We start from the raw sequence: 19,020 nt of genomic DNA on the forward strand, positions 1-19,020 counted from the left end.
GAAAATAGCACCAACTATGTTTGGAAGAATGAGAAACTATCCACTTTCTCATGAACTGCAGCAAGTGTGGAGCTAGAAACCCTGACCTAGGTAGCCCAGCCCAGCCTGATCTCCTCAGATCTTGGAAGCTAAGCAGGATAGGCCCTGGTTAGCAGTTGTATTGGAGACCACCAAGGAAGTCCAGGGTCGCTTCAGAGGCAAGCAATGGCAAACCATCTCAGAACATTTCTTGCCTTGAAAACCCTACAGGGTCACCCTAAGTCAGCTGCGACTTGACACACATGGAACTAGAATACACTTATAGTTTTTGAAATGTTAACATAGCAGCAAACTAGGTGCAGCCACTTGACAGCATAGGCTCCTAACTTCAATAAACTACTCAACTAAGCTTTTTAGCATTCATTTGTTCACAAGATTTAAAAAAAAAGACTAGTTGAATTTTCCCAAAGGTATTTGGAAATTTTCAAAATTTGATCTCCTTATAAGCAGATGGGAGTGGGGGTTGGCAGGCCAGTGACATTATTCTGTTGAGCTATGTAGAAAGAAAACAGATCCCTCCATTGCTTCACTACCATGTATTCTGAGACTGTAAAATGACACTGATCAAAGTGGTTTTGATTTGTTGATCCAGGTGTTCCAAAGAAGATATAAAAAATAACAAAAATAACATTCACAGCATGAAGGCAAAGATTTAAACTGTTGCTTTAGGCACACTTCTGAAAGATCAGCCCCTTCTTAAAAGCAAAGAAGCCAACTGCAGCCACTGAAGTGAAGAAAGAGGAAAACTGAAGAAATCTCAACAGTCCTTGCACAGATGGCAAGTTTCTTTCCAAAAATGTTGTAGTGATTGGTTGAGCTGGGACATCCTAAACAGAAATACATTGATAATTAGTATATAATACAATGCAGCAGGAAAAGACATGTTTTATCCTCAGCTGATGCAGTAATTCAGAATCTCAGAATGTGATGCTGATTGACGGACGTTGGAGCCCCTTTGCTTTTTTCTTCACAAATGAGTAGATTGGGGAAGGGGCTAAAAGTGTGTTGGTCAGTTCAGATTCTGAAACTTTAGAAATGTAGTTACACTGAGAAATGACCAGGATGTGTGAGGAAATGATTAGAGGTATAAAGGTATAGGAAACTAGCAGAAGGTAGAGATTTGGTCTTGGGGAGCAGTGTAGGAAAATGGCAGTGATGGGCACAGAATTGTACCTAAACACAAACAATTAATTCAGTTGTTCAGCTGCAAAAACAACAGGCAGGAATAAAAAGGGAAAGTTGGATTATTTTTTTAAGACAGTCAAATGGCAGATTTCCTGTGTCTTAAAAAAATGGAGCCCCCTATGTTTCATTTCTGTTTCTGCACAGTATAAGGACATAGCTAATGGTGATTCCCACCACAGTCAGTGGCTGCCCATATCCTACCCCCCCCACATCCCTCTGATCCAATGCCTACATAGCAGGCTGCATTGTACAGGTAAATGCTTAGAGCTGCCCCAAATGTTATACATATTTCACCCATTTAAATGCTCGTACATTTGTGAGATGCTACTGGGAATTTTTTTTTTTCCATTTTCACACAGGAGAATGCAGGGCTCTTTGTGACTATGCCAACAAAACATTTCTGTATTAATTAGCACTCTCTAGAAACTTTGCCAACATTTCCATTGTTAAATGCTTTGCATTCTCATCCTAATATGGTCAGAAATCTAGGCAATAAGGCCATCTAATCTAACTAGACAATGTATCATGAATCCTGTCACTAGCTTGCTACAAAAAAAAATGAGTAAAGACTTGCCTTTGATTCTGGTTCCATTACCCAAATTTCATTCTTTGAAATCTTCCCCATGCTACATAATATCTAGAAGACAGACAAATAAATCTCATTAACAATCACTGGTGGAGGTGGCAGGGATTAAAAAATTAAAACCAGGGATAATTCACAAGCAGACTACTTGCACTCTTTGGGTGCAATCTGTCAACCGATTACAGATCCACCTAACAGTAACAGGATCTAATTCACATTTTCCCAATTTGTCAACAAGAACATTACGGGGAACCTTATCAAAAGCCTTACTGAAATCTAGATAAACTATGTCTACAGCACTCCCCTGATCCAGCAAGGTAGTAACTCTCTCAAAGAAGGAGATAAGATTAGTCTGCCATGACTTGTTCTTGAGAAACCCGTGCTGGCTCTTAGTAATCAGATCCATCCATTATAAATGCTCAAGGACTGACTGTTTGATGATTTCTTCAAAAACGTTTCCCGGTATAGAAGTCAAGCTGATGGGTCGGTAGTTACCCGGATCCTCCTTTTCCCCCTTCTTGATGATGAGGACAACATTTGCCCGTCTCCAGTCTTCTGGCACCTCCTCTGTTCTCCAAGAATTCTAAAAAATAATGGTAAGAGGCTGTGCTAGGCCAGGTCGTCTCGGGTTACTGCCGGCTACTGGTCTTGAGAGCAGGCTGTTATCTCAGGAATGCAGGAATCCGGGGGAGTCCCGCCAGGAGCTGGAAACCAAAATAAAGTCGGCGTGCAGAGGGGAAGTCAAACGTCCGGTCCAAGGGTCAGAAGTCCGTTTATCAAAGTCTAGGAACGTCAGCAACAAAAGTCAGAGATCCTTTTGCAACAATTGCTTTCGCAACGTCTGTCTGTTCCAAGCCTGGGTTTAAGCTGTTTCTCTTTGCCTTAGTTCTCATCCTCAGACAACTCACAGTCTTGGAGCTGTCTCCTTAGTGCCTGTAGACGCACACTTCTCCTTTTACTTTGCAACTCCATTCTTCCTTTTTGCCTGTGCTGTTGTTGAGTGGCTTCAGGTGAGCTGGGTGGGTCCTGCTTCTGTGGAGTTACAGCTGCATCTGGTTGTGCCGAAGGAGGTGATTCTGTGTTTACTTCCAACTCCTCAGCGGGGCTGGTGTTTACTCCTACCTGTTGTCCTTCGCCCTGCCCTGCATTCTCAGCTGTCTGAGGTGCAATGCCCGTTATTTCTCCCTGCTCAGGCTCTTCCTCTGATGATGTTTCGTCTGTTGAAGCCTGGGCCATGACAGAGGCTCAGAAATTACACCTGCAAGTTCTTTAAGTACCTGTCAGGATCAGGCGTCTGTCGCTAGCATCCCATAAGTAAACTCAGCCAGGCAGGTAGTCCTGAAGCAGTAATACTTTATTAGGAGCAAAAAGACAGATTAAAGAACTGACTGCCTTACACGCAGGTAAGGCTAGTAATGGTGAGACATTGGCAGATTACATGTTTAAAAGCATTTCAGGCTAGGATGGTAAATATGACTAAGCATCCCCGAGATAAGCTATTCCCAGGGCAAGCAGACTAAACACCTGCGCAGCTGTGGGAGACAGGAAGAGTGAAACTGTACACAGAGTTTACAGGCATGGGAATCAAGGACTTGGTGTGTAGCCAGAGGCTGGCTTGCTCATGTCAAGAGCCTTTACCCCTGCTAGCAGCAAAGGCCTGACATTTTGCTCCCCCTAAGGCCCCCCCTTTTCCAGCAATCGGGCGAGGTTTCTGGGGGTATGCATCATGAAACTGGCGAACCAGACGGGGGGAGGTTACGTGGTGTTTGGCTATCCACTCATCGTGTCCCGGTCCCAGGTCCTTCCAACGAACCAGATAGTAAAGCACTTTGCCTCGGATCCGGGAATCTAGGATCTTGGACACTTTGAAATGTCCCCCCCCCCATCACTGGGAGCTCGGGAGGAGGACGAGGGTGCCATTCTGGTGCAGGCATGTGCCTCTTTAGTAAACTGACATGAAACACTGGATGGATGCCCCGCAGGGATTTTGGAAGGCTGAGTTCCACGGTGACTTCATTGATGAGCCGTGAGACTGGAAATGGTCCCACATACTTCTCACTGAGTTTCTTACAAGGGCGTAAGGAGCGCAGGTTCTTTGTGGACAGATATACCTGGTACCCCACCTTGATATCCCATCCTGGAGAACGGTGTTTATCCGCTTGTGCTTTGTATTTGCGTTTGGCCCGTTCTAAGTTCTTTTGTAACCAGGGTGAAGTGTTTTGTATTACATTTACCCAATCGGCCACCTCAGTGTCAGCCCCCCCCCCTCGGTAAGATCCACATTTCCAAAGGGTCCAAAGTTTTACCATATATCACCTGGAATGGGCTGAAACCTGTGGACTGATGGATGGCATTATTATAGGCATACTCAGCAAAAGGCAAAGATCCAACCAATAATCTTGATGGTAATTTACACAGCAATGCAAATAACACTCCAATACTGAATTGACCCCTTCAGTCTGACCATTGGTCTGGGGTGATAGGCACTAGACAAACCCTGTTCCACCCCCACCAGTTTCAGGAATGTTTTCCAAAACTTTGCCATGTATTGTGGGCCCCGATCCAAAATCACCTTGCGCGGAAAAGAGTGATATTTGAAGACATGTGACACAAACAGTTGGGCTAGTTTTTGAGCTGTGGGGAGTCCCATGCAAGGGACTAAATGCACTTGTTTTGAAAAAAGGTCTGTGACCACCCATAGTACCGACTTTCCTCGGCTGGGGGGATGATCTGTGACAAAATCCATGGCAATAACTTCCCAGGGAGCCAAAGGTGTTTCCAAAGGCTTCAAAAGTCCGGGTGGTTTCTCCACCAACCTCTTGGCTGTAGCACATGTAGGGCAACTGCGAATAAAAGAGTCTAAGTCTGTTCTCATCCCTGGCCACCAAAATTGTCTGCACAAAAGATGCAGGGTTTTAACGAAACCAAAATGCCCTGCCACCTTGAAGCCATGGCCCCGATCCATCAGCTCCCTCTGAAGAGAAACAGGAATGTATATCTTATCCTCTTTAAACCAAAACTTCCCCTGCTGAGTCATTTTTTCCAGTAGCTTATTCGCGGCTCTCTCCTCCTGGTAGGCTTGAGTCAGGGCAGCTTTGAACGAGTCTGGTAGTCCTTCCAAGGGAGGGGACCCCCATGTTTGGGACCGGGTAACGACAGCCAGGCCAGGCAAATCTCCCCGCTGCTCGGGAGTAAACAGCGAGTCTGTGGAACGATCCACCTTACTCTGATACTGGGGGATGTGAGAAAGCGCATCGGCCAGCTGATTTTGCTTGCCGGGTACATGCTTGAGAACAAAACAGAACTTGGAAAAGAATTCAGCCCAATGCACCTGTTTTGCTGTGAGTTTGCGCGTTCCCTTTAAAGCGTCTAAATTTTTATGGTCCGTCCACACTTCCAACGGGACTTCGACCCCCTCCAGGAAATGTCTCCAGACAGTGAGAGCATTTTTTACTGCGGCCGCCTCCTTTTCCCAAATGGGCCAGTTCAATTCAAACTGTGAAAACTTTTTAGAAAAGTATGCACAGGGTTGAAGCTGCCCCACTTCCCCCATCTGTAGCAGCGCCCCCCCCCCCCCATAGCTACATTGGAAGCATCTACTTGAACAATGAAAGGTTTCTCACAATCCGGGTGTTTCAGTACAGGCTCAGAAGTGAACAGTTTCTTTAAAGTGTCAAAAGCCTGCTGACACTCTGGGGTCCAATTCAACCGGGGAGGAAGGCAGAGCCGCCGAACTCCCCTTCCCCTTCGTCTTTTGCAAGTCTGTTAGAGGTAAAGCCACTTGCACAAAGTTATGGAGAAACCCTCTGTAGAAATTAGCAAACCCGAGGAACTGTTGCAGCCCTTATGCGAAATCACATACCCTAGGAAGGTTAATGTATCCTGATGGAACGCACATTTGGATACTTTTGCAAACAGTTGATTGTCCCGGAGGCGATTTAGCACTTCTTTGACCAAACTCACGTGCTCTTCATAAGTTTTGGAATAAATCAAAATGTCATCAAGATACACAATCACCCCTTTGAACAGTAAGTCATGTAACACCTCGTTAATCATTTGCATGAAGACACTAGGAGCCCCACTTAACCAGAAGGGCATAACCAGTTATTCAAACATTCCAAAACAACTAGAGAAGGCTGTCTTCCACTCATCCCCTTCCCTTATCCGAACACAGTAATAAGTCTCGAACAAATCCAACTTGGTAAAGATGTGGAGCTATAGTAAAATGAATCTTCTCCCAATGAGTCCCAACTCCCAAAGCCACTCGGCCGGTGCGCCGGTGAACAGGTCCCTCCCTAAAGTCACTGCCATCCATTTGAGTAAAGTGGATGGCTTGGGGCAAATCCACCGCTTTCACTTTTAAAGCTTGGAAAGTCTCCTCACTGATTAAAGTTCGTGCACACCCAGAGTCAATAAAGTCTCCACAGAAACTTGAGGGCCCCCCTTGTAACTCTGGAGGATGTCTAAAAGGTTCTCCCCCATGTCTCTCACCATCACTGGAGCTCCTTGCTCTTGGTCGGTTGAGGTCTGCTATGGAGCCCCCGTTACAGCAGACCCGGGACATTTTTTGGCTGGCGACCCCACGCCTCTTCCTCCTCCAAGGTTGATGAACTGTCCGGGCTTGGCACTGGTATGTTTGTAATCTGCGACCCCGTTGGGTCGAGTTGTGAAGTACGCTGTTCCTCTCGGCTAGTTGGTGCGAGGTTGAGATGGAGGGCCCTCGTCTTCCGGGAGCGGCACTCTTCTGATGCTCCTTCCCTCCAGGTCGCGCCTCCTCCTCGATTGAGTGCTGAGCGGCCGGAGGCCCCTCAGGCGGGAAGGGCAAGCGGCAGCGAAATGTCCCATTCTGCCACAAACCAGGCATGCCCCGCTCTGAAAACGCCTCGCTCACTCCTCTGTCGGGGTGGCCGTCCTCCCTGACGGCTGGAAATCTCCTCTCGGGGCTGCCTGCTCTGGCTGCGGTCCCGAGTCTCGTGCTTTGCATTGTTTAGACAAGTTCAATAATTGCTGGGGGTTTTCCACTTCCACCGCCAGTAAAATTCACCCCTCCAGATCAGGAGGGTCTCCTTGCATGAAAGCCCAGTGTAGAATCTCTAAGTTCAGTCCTTCTCGGAAATACTACACACGCGTAGCTTCACTCCAGTCCACAACTTTGCTTGCCAGCAACTGAAATTTGCCTGCATACTGCATCACTGACCTGGCTCCCTGGCGAAGCTGTAAGTCTTGGCCCGCTCGCTCTGGTAGGGATCCTCAAAACACTGCCATAAAGTCATCCAGGGTTCGCAGCGCACGGGAATGAATGTCGAACTGCTGGACCATCCAGCTTGCGGCTTCCCCTTCCAGCAGTGAAGCCATGTATCGCACTCGACTCTCTTCAGAAGTAAAAGTAGCCCCCTGTTCTCTCATGAAACCGTCCACTTGGAGCAAAAAGTAGGGAAGCTTCTCCCCTGAGCCGTCGAAGGAGGCTCGCAGCTCCCTCTGCGGAGCTGGCGGTTGCGGCTGGGGAGCGGGCTGACCTGGAGGAGGGGGTGCTTGCTGAGCTTGCTGTTGTTGTGGCGGGGGCGGAGGTGGCGGCACCGGTTGTGCAACCTGCACTTGACGGATCTCGCCCACCTCCTGCCAGAGTCCCTCTAACAAGCCCCGCAAAGTAGCAACCTGTTCCACAAGTTCCCGGTTGAAGATGTTGGTAGTCCTTGTCACTCTCCCACCCTCGCTGCATTTGGCATTGGAAGCCTACTTTCCTGTCCTGCGTTCGGGGGAGTTCCGCGCCCCACAATGGAGGCTCCTCCGAGACCCCTGTGTCCCCCACCATCCTCTCGAAAGGGAGATCCCAGGGTCCCTCCCAGAAGTCAGCTCACTGGCCGCCATCGCCAGGTAGTCACACTGGAAGGCTGCCCCGCCCGGGGATAGTGCTTCCACGGTTGTGCAAAGAACTCTGATAGCCCCGAGGCCCTGCAAACGGCGCCTTGGGCGTTGCTTTCACCCGCTGGTATCTCCGCATCCAGAAATAGCAGCTTCTCCGGTGTTCCCCCTGGGATAACCGGCACCTCAACATGCTGCCCGGCACCCTCCTCAGTGGTTCGGACGGCACCCTCTTCGGTGGTTTGGTCGGCACCCTCCTCGGTGAGCAGCTCGGCACTCTCCCCTGTGAGCTGATGGATATTGTCTGGCTCACCTGCCATGGCATTGGAGGGGAAGGCGATACAGCTGCCCAAAGGAGGATGAAAAGAGAGATTACTAGCCTGTCAGGATCAGGCATCTGTCGCTAGCATCCCATAAGTAAACTCAGCCAGGCAGGTAGTCCTGAAGCAGTAATACTTTATTAGGAGCAAAAAGACAGATTAAAGAACTGACTGCCTTACACGCAGGTAAGGCTAGTAATGGCGAGACATTGGCAGATTACATGTTTAAAAGCATTTCAGGCTAGGATGGTAAATACGACTAAGCATCCCCGAGATAAGCTATTCCCAGGGCAAGCAGACTAAACACCCGCACAGCTGTGGGAGACAGGAAGAGTGAAACTGTACACAGAGTTTACAGGCATGGGAACCAAGGACTAGGTGTGTAGCCAGTGGCTGGCTTGCTCATGTCAAGAGCCTTTATCCCTGCTAGCAGCAAAGGCCTGACAGTACCCTTGGATGCAATTCATCTTGCCCTGAGGACTTCATTTCATTTAAATGGGTTGAGGAAACCTATCTGCTCAGGAAACCCGTAACAGAGTAGACTTCTCCCACCACCTGGTTGGCCGGGAAGGAAACATTGCATTGTGTGGTCCTTTGCCATAACCAGAAGAACCATTCAGCACCTAGCACTAACATACCCAGGAGTTGGTATTTAGTACAAAGTGTACAAAGACTTACCAGAAAATGTACATAATTTGCTTACGATAATTACACCCTATCTGTCAGGCCTTGCTCTCTAACAGGAGTAAAGTCTTTTGACCTGAGCTAGGCCAATGGTTGGCTACATGTCAAGTCTTCGGTTCTCATGCCTGAAAACTCTGTGCATAGTTTCCCCTGTCCTGTTTTCCCCCTGCTCTGCAGGTGCTGGGCCACTGTTTAGTCTTTCGCCCTGGGAACTTCTTATCTCGGGATTGCTTGCTCATGTTTACTCCCAAAGCCTGCATTGCTTTTAAACATGTAACCTACCAACTTTCAGCTCTGGATCACCAGCTAAATCCCAGAAACGAACTCCTAGGCAGGTTTTCCATAGAAAGTTGTTTATTGAGAAATAAGCACAGTGGTAAGCGGAAAGTAACTTGGAAATAAGCAACGTGTAAGCACTTGTTCCATAGGGTTCCCAATAGCCACACCAGGAGACTAGTAGTCCCAAAAGAGTTGGTTTATTGGTAACATAGATCAGCAGAGCTTAGGAATCGAAAGACAGCAATGAGGGGGAAATGGTATGCACTTGATTATATGAGAACACTACAAAAACAGGAGCACTACAGTTACAGCTTAGACACACCAAGGCTCCCACGGGCACCCGCTAGCTTAAAAGGGAACAGGAATGCAATTGTTAGAGAAACAGTCCTTGAACGGGAGTCTGTGAGAAAACGAAACTATCTCTAGACACAGAGAGCAGGCAGGCCTGACACAACGACACTAATGGGGAAATGCTGAGGGTGCAGGAAATATAAAGAAAAGCAAACTTTCAGAAGGCGCTTGGTTGCCACGGCACCCCCCCCCCCCCGTTCCCTGTTCTCAGGGTTTTGTTCCCAGGGTAGAGCCGGCATAAGACAAAACATAAGTACAGAGAATAACATCGCTACCTTGAGGCTAACCACGTGGCCAGCCACTGAACAACAGGCCGGTGCCTGACACCAACGTTTCCTCATTACAAGCCTCACATGTTTGTAGACAGTCAGTTCTTTAATCTGTCCTGTTGCTCCTAATAAAGTATTACTGCTTCAAAGCTACCTGCCTGGATGAGTTTGCTTATGGGATGCTAGGGACAGACTCCTGAGCCTGACACCATCACTGAAAAGTGTTCTGCCCTTAATGGGAAGATTCAGTGCTCCTGCCCAGTGTCAAAGGGGCAACCCCAACAACTCCAGGAAAAAAAAGGGAATGTAACCCATATCGAGATATAAGTGTCCCAGCAACCATCGACTAGGCGAGGGATACTGTAAGAGGAATCCAGCATCCTATACCTTTATATAGATTTCCCACCTTCTATGAGAAAGCTTGGGTATAAAAAGAAGCCAAATGTATACCATATCGGGTTTGCATAACACACCTCTCATCAGATTCGATTTCAGATCTAAGGGAGAGTATCAAATCTTTCAAGCCTATGCCATCCAGATTAACTGCTCTGAATAGAGCTGAAAGAACCTGTGGGTGACACAAGCAGGATTTCTGATGGGATCCATCAAATCAGGCTGCACGTGAGATGAAGTGGCCCCTGAACCCTCCTTGACATCAAGGGGGGCGTGTCAGTCGACTTCAGGATCGGTGGAAAGATGTTTGTCACAGAGAGGATGAGTGTTCATGCACCCATGGAGGTGTCTACATTCCAGCACAAGCAACCCAAGAGAAGGAGCAAATATGGCTCTGGGGACATAAGGGGGGGGGGGAAGGGAACATGGCTGAGAAGCCTTCCTCACATGTTGGACAGTGTTTCTGCCCAAGCCTGACACCTGCTTACCCCACCTGCAACGCCAAGCCTCTTCCCTGAGTCTGAACGGATGCTGCCTCATCAGCAATATCGATGGTCGACTTGGAGGCAAACCTGCTTGTCTTGGCACCGAGGAGGCATTGGTGTATGACGTAGATGAGAGCCAAGTGGCTGTCGTGTTGATGTGTCGGAGGCAAGCCAACGTGGAGGGGTTTTTAACCCAGAGGAGTGGTAGACGTTCCCATCTCCTTGGAGTCACTCAACCTCGAGACCTCCTCCCTGCATGTCATGGGGGGCTGATTCCCTAATGCTGTAGACTAGTAGGCTTTCCTTGGAACCTGTCGACTTTGAGGTCTCATCCATGCACATCACGGGTGACAGAGACCCTAGTGAAACAGTAAAACAGCGGTCTGCATAGCCTTTCGACTTCGAGGTGTCATCCATGCACGTCATGGGGGTCGAAGCCCCTAGTGCAACCGTAAAACAGCTTTTCTCTGAGCCTGACAACTTTGAGGTCTCATCCATGCACATCATGGGGGACAGAGCCCCTAGTGCAACAGTAAAACAGTTTTCTTGCAGCCTGTCGACTTCAAGATCTCATCAATGCACATCATGGGAAACGGAGCCCCTAGTGCTGCAGCGAATCCAGGATTTATTGCAGCCTTTCACCTTCGAGACCTCTTCTGCGCATGGCATAGGGGAAACTGAGCCCTTAGTGCATTAGTAAAGCCGGATTTCCTCACAGACATTCAAACTGGAGACTGCAAGCCATAGTACCAAGGTGACATCAGAGTAGGCTACAAGGCTGTTTGTCTTTTTGATGGGGTCTCTGAAGTGAACAACAACTCCTTATGAAGAAACACCAACGGCTGTTAACGATTTCTTTCACAGCACAGCCTGAATGACTTGTTATGAGAGGGTGACAATGATGAAACACGTATCTGAAACAGAACAAACCATTACTTCGTGGCCTACTCATTCTGCATTTGGCAGAATTGTTAAATAAAGCCATTTTGTTAAATAATTGTTAAATAAAGCCATTTGCCAAAACAGAAATCAAATCCTGAAGAGAAAACTTTTCTGAAGTAAAAGAAAAGGCACGAATCTCTCAAACAGAACAATAATCATCATTTTGTGCCACACTATTTCTACATTTGGCACATTAGTTAAATAAAACCATATTGGCAAAAAAATCAAATCCTGAAGAGAAAGTTTTTCTGAGGTAAAAGAAAAGATGCTCTGAAACAAAGCTAGTCCTCCCTCCACAGTGGTGAAGAGAGAACTGTGGGAGGAGTGCTCCTCCCCCCTCCATCACGTGACTGTTGGGCGGGAAGCCGGCTCGCTCTTGGCCTGGGGCGGAGGGGAGGGGGAGTGCTTCAGGTGCTCTGAAGCTTCTGAAAGCTTTCTAGCCAGTTCTCCACGACTGACCTGTGCAAGCGCAGTTCCCATACAGGACTGCACAGAATCCACGAAGATGAACTGCCTTATATTGTTATTGCTCTACCAAGGTCAGAATTGTCTATTCTGGCTATTACTGGCACTGCAGTGTCTCAGGAAGAGGGGTCTCTTACATCACCTACTACCTGATCATTTTTTTCTGGAAATGTCTGGCCTTTAATCTGGGACCTTCTATATGCAAAGCAGATGCTCTGCCACTGGGCCACAACCCCTTCCCTAGCCATCTTGTAAGAGAAGTCCTACCCACACTTCCTCCCCTTCAAGACACAATGCTCACAATCCAGCCTACTGTGTGTTGCAAGCACAGTAAGTTGTTTACAAAGCAGGTTCAGGTGACACAAGGAAGGTGAAGAAATCATATGTGACAGGCTCATCTGGAGTGTTTACAAATGTAGCATAATGTGTGACATGAAAAGAACTTTGGGGCGGGAAGCAACAAGTTCCATAATAGCTGAATTACATGCATGTGACTACTAGGAAATACTTCATTTGAAATACTAGAAAATACTTCATTTGAGACCAACAAGATTTTAGGGATATGAGCTTTTGAGAGTCAAAGTGTCTGATGAAGGGAACTTTGACTCTCAAAACCTCATACTCCTAAAATCTTGTGATGTCTAAAGTGCCACTGTACTTGAATCTAGATAATCTACTGCAGACCAACACAGCTACCCTCTGAAACTAGGAAATACTTGTTTCTCTAGGAATAGCACTCTTGTAGCTGCAGATTGGTTTATTTTAAATTAAGAAGTGGTTTTTATATGATGACTTTCTTTGCCACTTAAGGAAGAATCAAACCAGCTTACAATTACCTCCCCTTCCCCTCCCCACAACAGACAGCCTGTGAGGTAGGAGGGCCTCAGAGAGCTCTGAGAACTGTGACTAGCCCAAGGTCATCCAGCTGGCTTCATGTGTAGGAGTGGGGAAACTAACCCAGTTTACCAGATTAGAGTCCGCCACTCATGTGGAGGAGTGGGAATTAAACCCGGTTCCCCAGATTAGAGTCCACCACTCCAAACCACCACTCTTAACCACACCTTTGAGTGATATTCAAGTTATTCTAGTGTACTACATTAGCTTCGTTTGAAAAACCATACTTATGCATAAAAAGAAGTTCCAGGATAAATTTATCTACATTAATGTACAGGAAAATAAGCGGCTGTGCTATGCCGAGGAAACGCAGGGCTGTTCACTCTGACTTGCATTGGCAGGAATTAGTCCTTCCTTTAATAATGAAAGATGCTGAAGACTGAACCAGATTCATTCAGCATGCAAAGCAAACGTTCTACCATTGACTACTGCCACTCACAGGGAATCATTAGCAGCTTATTGTTACAAAAGAGATTTGGCTAGTGTAATTGTACTTTAATCCAGCTCATGTGATGAGCCTCTTTTCTTTAGCACAACAACAGCAGCTTATATATGAATACGGAGTCCAAAATTTTCTTGGCTCAGCTGCTATATTTTAGACTTGAGTAATAGCTCTGTTTACCTCTCTGGCTGCTCTCTCTCCAGCCTGCACTGCCCCTTCCATGTAGCCGCTCCATTCGCTAGCTGTTTCAGTGCCAGCAAAGTAGATCTTACCAACTGGCTCACGAATTATCCTTTAAAACATAAACGCACATACACAAGTGAACAATGATAATCATTCTCTATGCAATAGTTTTTGATTAGTTGCTGATATACTTAAGGGACAACCTTAGGTTAACATGCAGCTAATAGTACAGTGTAGGGTTGTGCATATCAATATGTGTGCATAAAGTGCCGTCAAGTCGCAGCCGACTTATGGCAACCCCTTTTGGGGTTTTCATGGCAAGAGACTAACAGAGGTGGTTTGCCAGTGCTTTCCCCTGCACAGCAACCCTGGTATTCCTTGGTGGTCTCCCATCCAAATACTAACCAGGGTAGACCCTGCTTAGCTTCTGAGATCTGACGAGATCAGGCTACCCTGGGCCATCCAGGTCAGGGCGCATGTTGATATACCTGAACCTAAAATAAACCTGAAATTTTCCGTTTTGGCAGTATTCAGGTTTCAGGTCGACTGAATATCAAAACATGGAAATCTGTCCGAAGCCGAATAGGCGATTCCTGAAAAAGCCGAACAGATATTCAGCTCTTCGGGTTTCGGCTATTTGCCTTCTGTGGAGTCTCCATTTTGTGGCCCTTGTTGTGTTTAAAGGAGAGCTATCTCCTTTCTTCGTATTCCTGCACCCTGGCTGGTTTCCAGGGCAGCAGGAGGGAGGGAGCAGGCATGTTGAAGTGGCCAATAGAAAGGCTCACTGGAGCTTCCCATGTGGCCAAAGGCAGCAATGCATTTTGCATCGCTGCAAAGCCAGCTGGTGCAATCTACCTGGATTGCTACAGAGGACAACCTAGAGAGGAGGAGGGCCAGGAATTCTCAGTGGCCCATAGGAACCCAGGTAAGAAAGAACAGTGTTCTTTCACCAAACACAGAAGGTGTTTTTTGGCTGGAATTATTTTCAAACTTTTCTGTACTTGGCCAAAGACTATAAAAGCAGGTCTGGTTCCCAGACCAGGCCGTTTGAGAGAGTTTGGTGGCATAGCATGGCTTTAGCTCCTGCTGCCTGATTCTTCCTCTAAGATCCTGGATCATGGCACCTCATCCTGACCTGCTGGATTACAAGCTGCTGCTTGGGTTGGATTCCTTCCTGCCTGCTGCCTGGAGAAGAAAAAATCAAAGGGTTTGAGATATCATCATTTTCCTTTTAAACAAGTAGTTGTATTTGGGGTTTATTTTCTAAATTTTGCTAGAAGCCAGCAGGCCTTGGCCTGTTGGTTGGTGGTGGGGGGGGGGGAAGGGGTTGCTAGTTTGAGGGGATGATTTGATTATTTTGGGTGGGAGGCCCTGCTTCCATTTCTCCACTGCTTGCAGTTTCAAAGTTGCATTGTTTGAATTTTGGGGTTTTGTCTGCTTCAGATCTTGCTGTCTTGTCCTGAAGTACTTGCTATCCACCAATACATGCCACTGTATCCAGATGGCCCATTTTCCCCTGGAAAAGCTATACTTGGAAGAGGCAACTGAGTCCAGAAGCAGTGGCCTTGCGTGGTGCAGTTTCTTAACTCTTCCCGTCGGCTACTTAAAAAAAAATTGTAGCCTTGACTGCTTTTCCTTGTACAGGGTTGCAACATACAGTTGTGAGCAACATACAGTTTGACCCTGTGACAATAAATGAATTGATTGTACTCAGCCATGCTTAAGCCAATGACGCATTTCTTGCACCCTTAAAAAGTTTAAGAATGATGATTTTATAGAGCGTTTTGAAGCAAATTATTTCACCTACTAAGTTTTCTTTTATTTTCTCAGTATGATACTGCATTGAGTACTGTGAGAACAGTAATATGCTTTGTATTCAGTATGTTTTATATGTTAGAAATTTTGGACGATAAACCACCTACCCCCGCAAACCCCAACATGCAGTTATCTAGTTTTACCTTCCATATTGGGACATAATGCCAGGTGGAAAATAGGCCGTATAGCAGCCACCAGAATATTGCTCTGCACTCCAGTTTTTTTCTTCATAGTGCACTGGCTGGAGAAGCAAGCCACAGGTGAGAAACAAAAGGAAATAAGAAACTCACTGATTCATGGCACAGTCTGAATTCCTGTATATTTGTGAACATAAATCAAATATCATGGATGTCAAGTTAACAGGGCTGTGTTACTACAGAGTCATTTGGAACTGGCAGGATTCGACCCCTTCTGGACGAGGTTCAGTCCTTCAGGCTTTACTCTTGAAGCATTTCTGTACAAAAGTGATGACAATGAAGCAGAACTCTAAGGAACTACCAACTGAACTAGATTGTGCATGTTACAATTTCAGGTGTGTGCTATTAAGTCAAACCCAGGACAAGCGTCTTTAGAAGAGGTTAAAACTTCTGGAGTTCCACCCCTGCTCCCAGTGGAAAAAAGTAATTGGTGGAAAATTCTGATTGAATTGGAAAAGAAATCTGCATTATTTTGTTGCATTTTCAACTGAATTTAATTTCCCCCCTAAAATGTTAAACAATAATTTTTGACCCATGTTTAATAGCTCAAAAGGTGATAACTATTCCTATCCTTATACATAGCTTTCAAAGTACCATTGCAAATATGCTTTACATTTAGGTAGATTTTGGAGTATGTTATAGTCAAGAGAGTCTTGGACATAGCGAAGGAATCAGGGTCCAACCCTCCCAAAATACTGCTGTATGAATTTTGAAAAAAAATGAAATCTCCCTGCAATGGAATTGCTACACATTTGGAATTCTGCAGCAACTCCTTTCTTTCTTTGCCCTAAGAAAATGCTCCCCCTCCTCATGACAGCATAGTGTCTGCACTGGAGCAAACATTCTGCCTTTACAGTAGCTACTACAAAAACAGAGTTTCACTTACCTGTAACTGTTGTTCATCTGATGGTACTTCTATGCAGTAACACATTGGTACTGCGCAGGCCAGCCACGGATAAGATTTGTTAGCTTCTAGCAAATTCTAAAGAGAGTGCTCCCCCTCCCCTTGGGGCATGCAATCTCCCCGCCCCTCGGTCACATGTCCCAAGGGGAGGGGGCACTCTTCCCTCCAGTTCTCCAACCGGCCACCACAGAACCATAACTAGGACTAGCCTAACGGTCCCACAGCGGGGAAGGAGGCAGGGAATGTGTTACTGCATAGAAGTACCATCAGATGAACAACAGTTACAGGTAAGTGAAACTTTGTTTTTCATCTGAATGGCTTCTATGCAGTCCCACATTGGGAGAGTAGCGAGCTCGCTTACCAGGACGGTGGGTGTGGGACAATCACCAGAATAATGAGTGCAACACGGCACATCCCACAGCTGCTTCTCTCGCTGAATCCACATCCACAGCGTAGTGCCTCATGAACGTCGAGGGAGTGGACCAGGTGGCAGCTCTGCAGATGTCCCGGAGATCTATTCTCAATACGAAGGCTGCAGAAGTCGCATATGCCCTAGTAGAATGCGCTTTAATCATGGGAGGACATTCTTGACAAGCAAGCTCATGAGACGTGATCCACCTTGAGAGAGTTTGCGGGGATGCCCGGTGACCTACTCTATGCCCTCCAAAGCAAACAAATAGGTTGTCATCTTTACGGAAAGGCTGGGACCTCTTGATGTAAAAGAGGATGGCTCTTCTGATGTCTAGAGAATGTAAAGCTCTCTCTGCCTCCGAAGAGGGATTAGGGAAGAAAACAGGGAGGACAATGTCCTGGGCAAGGTGGAAGGCTGAGACTACCTTGGGCAAAAAGGAAATTTGAGGTCTAAGCACCACTCTATCTGTATGAAACTTAGTGTAGGGAGGTGAGTAAGACAGTGCTGATAAGTCACTCACCCTTCTTGCCAACGTAATTGCCACTAAAAATGCAGCTTTAAACGATAGCAATGACAATTGGCAGGTGGCCATTGGTTCAAAGGGAGGTTTCATGAGTTGCGATAGAACCAAAGAGAGACTCCACTGAGGGACCGGATGGGCAACCGGAGGGTATAAATTAGTGAGACCTCTCAAAAATTTATTGGAAAGGGGATGGGAAAAAACTGAGAAGGAGTCAATATTAGGGTGAAAAGCCGAAATTGCGGCTAAATAAACTTTAATAGAAGAGTTTGATAAACCACCATCCTTGAGTGACAGCAAAAACTCAAACACTACCAACAGGGGGCAGGAAACAGGAGAAACATTTTTGGCCTGAGCCCAAACCGAAAAACGACCCCATTTCACATCGTACGAGCGTCTGGTGGACCCTTCAAGGCGTGTAACAGAACCTTGGCTACTCTGTCAGACCACTGACCCTGGGATGTACCCTCCAAGCCGCCAGTTGTAGGTCTGGAGGGGAGTGGGAGGGATCTTTCGGTAGAAGTCGTAGTTTCGTTGCGCAAGCGACATTAGCACTGTGAACCACGAACTCCTGGGCCAGAATGGAGCAATCACAATAGCGTCTGTTGTCTACGCTCAGTTTGGCTATGGTCTTGTGAAGGAGGGGGAATGGGGGAAAGAGATAAAAGAGGGCTCCGTTCCAAGTCATCTGGAACGCATCCCCCATCGAGCCTGGTCCGACTCCTGCCCTCGAGCAGAACCTGCGGCACACAGTGTTGAGGTGAGTCGCAAAAAGATCCACTTGTGGATGTCCCCATAGATGGAGAATGAGATCTAGACAAGGGCCTGATAAGGTGAGCTCGTGTCTCTGGTTGGGGAGACGGCTCAGCGTGTCTGCTAGAGTGTTGGTCACCCCCACGATATGAATCACTACAAGGGTAGCCCGGTGAGCTATGGCCCATTCCCAGATTTTGCTGGCTTCCCTGGAGAGCGAAACGGACCCTGTGCCGCCCTGTTTGTCCACATAATACTGGGCAATGGAGCTGTCCGTAGCGATCTGGATGTGGTGTCCGTCCAGGTGCCCTGTGAACGAAGACAGAGCGAGACGGATGGCACGAAGCTCTAGAAGGGTTATATGCAACCGGGATTCTAGAGGTGACCATATACCCCTTGACGTGAGATCATTGCAGTGGGCCCCCCACCCCGAGAGGGAGGCATCCGTAAAGAGGTGTTTGTCAGGGGAAGGGGGAAGGAACGGAACTCCCGAAAAGATGTTGGAATCATCTAACCACCATTGCAGGGAGGCAATGACGTACTGGGGAACGGACAGTTGTTTAAATTGGGAGTCCACATTCAGTCTGAATGCGCGCAGAAACCAATTTTGCGTTGGGCGTATACGAAGTCTTGCGAACTCAACCATGGCCGTAGTGGAGGCCATAAGGCCTAACAACTGCTGGATATGGTATGCTATCTGGAGGCGCTTTCTTTTAAATCTGGACACCATCTTTTGGATGGCATGGCCCCTGTCAACTGGGAGGAAAGCTTTAGCCTGGACTGCTTCCAGGCGTGCTCCTATGAAGGTCTGAATTTGTGCCGGTTCTAATCTGGATTTCTTGAAATTAACCACCAGACCCAAACTATCAAGAACTTGGAGAGTTAAATCAACCTGAGCAGACAACTGGGAGTGGGAGGTACCCACCAGGAGCCAGTCATCCAGATAAGGGAAAATTACACATCCCTTGAGTGCCAGATGAGCTACTACCACCTCCAGACACTTCGTGAAAGTTCTGGGGGCTGTGGACAACCCGAAGGGCAAT

At 47.1% G+C, this 19,020-nt stretch overlaps 1 protein-coding gene across 1 annotated transcript in view; it reads right to left on the minus strand.

Moving 5' to 3' along the window:
* Positions 1-683: 683 nt before the first annotated feature.
* The window catches only part of LOC130484990 (amine oxidase [flavin-containing] A-like), a 64,164-nt gene continuing 45,827 nt past the window's right edge, over positions 684-19,020 (minus strand). The window contains exons 11-14 of the mRNA XM_056858090.1: positions 15,335-15,432; positions 13,374-13,485; positions 1,799-1,861; positions 684-866 (exon numbers count right to left, since the gene is read on the minus strand). Coding sequence (XP_056714068.1) covers positions 705-866; positions 1,799-1,861; positions 13,374-13,485; positions 15,335-15,432 — 435 coding nt within the window. The 3' untranslated portion in view covers positions 684-704. The remainder of the gene's footprint in view (positions 867-1,798; positions 1,862-13,373; positions 13,486-15,334; positions 15,433-19,020) is intronic.

Source organism: Euleptes europaea, chromosome 12 (genome assembly GCF_029931775.1).
Source record: "Euleptes europaea isolate rEulEur1 chromosome 12, rEulEur1.hap1, whole genome shotgun sequence".
NCBI classification, from domain to species: Eukaryota; Metazoa; Chordata; class Lepidosauria; order Squamata; family Sphaerodactylidae; genus Euleptes; species Euleptes europaea.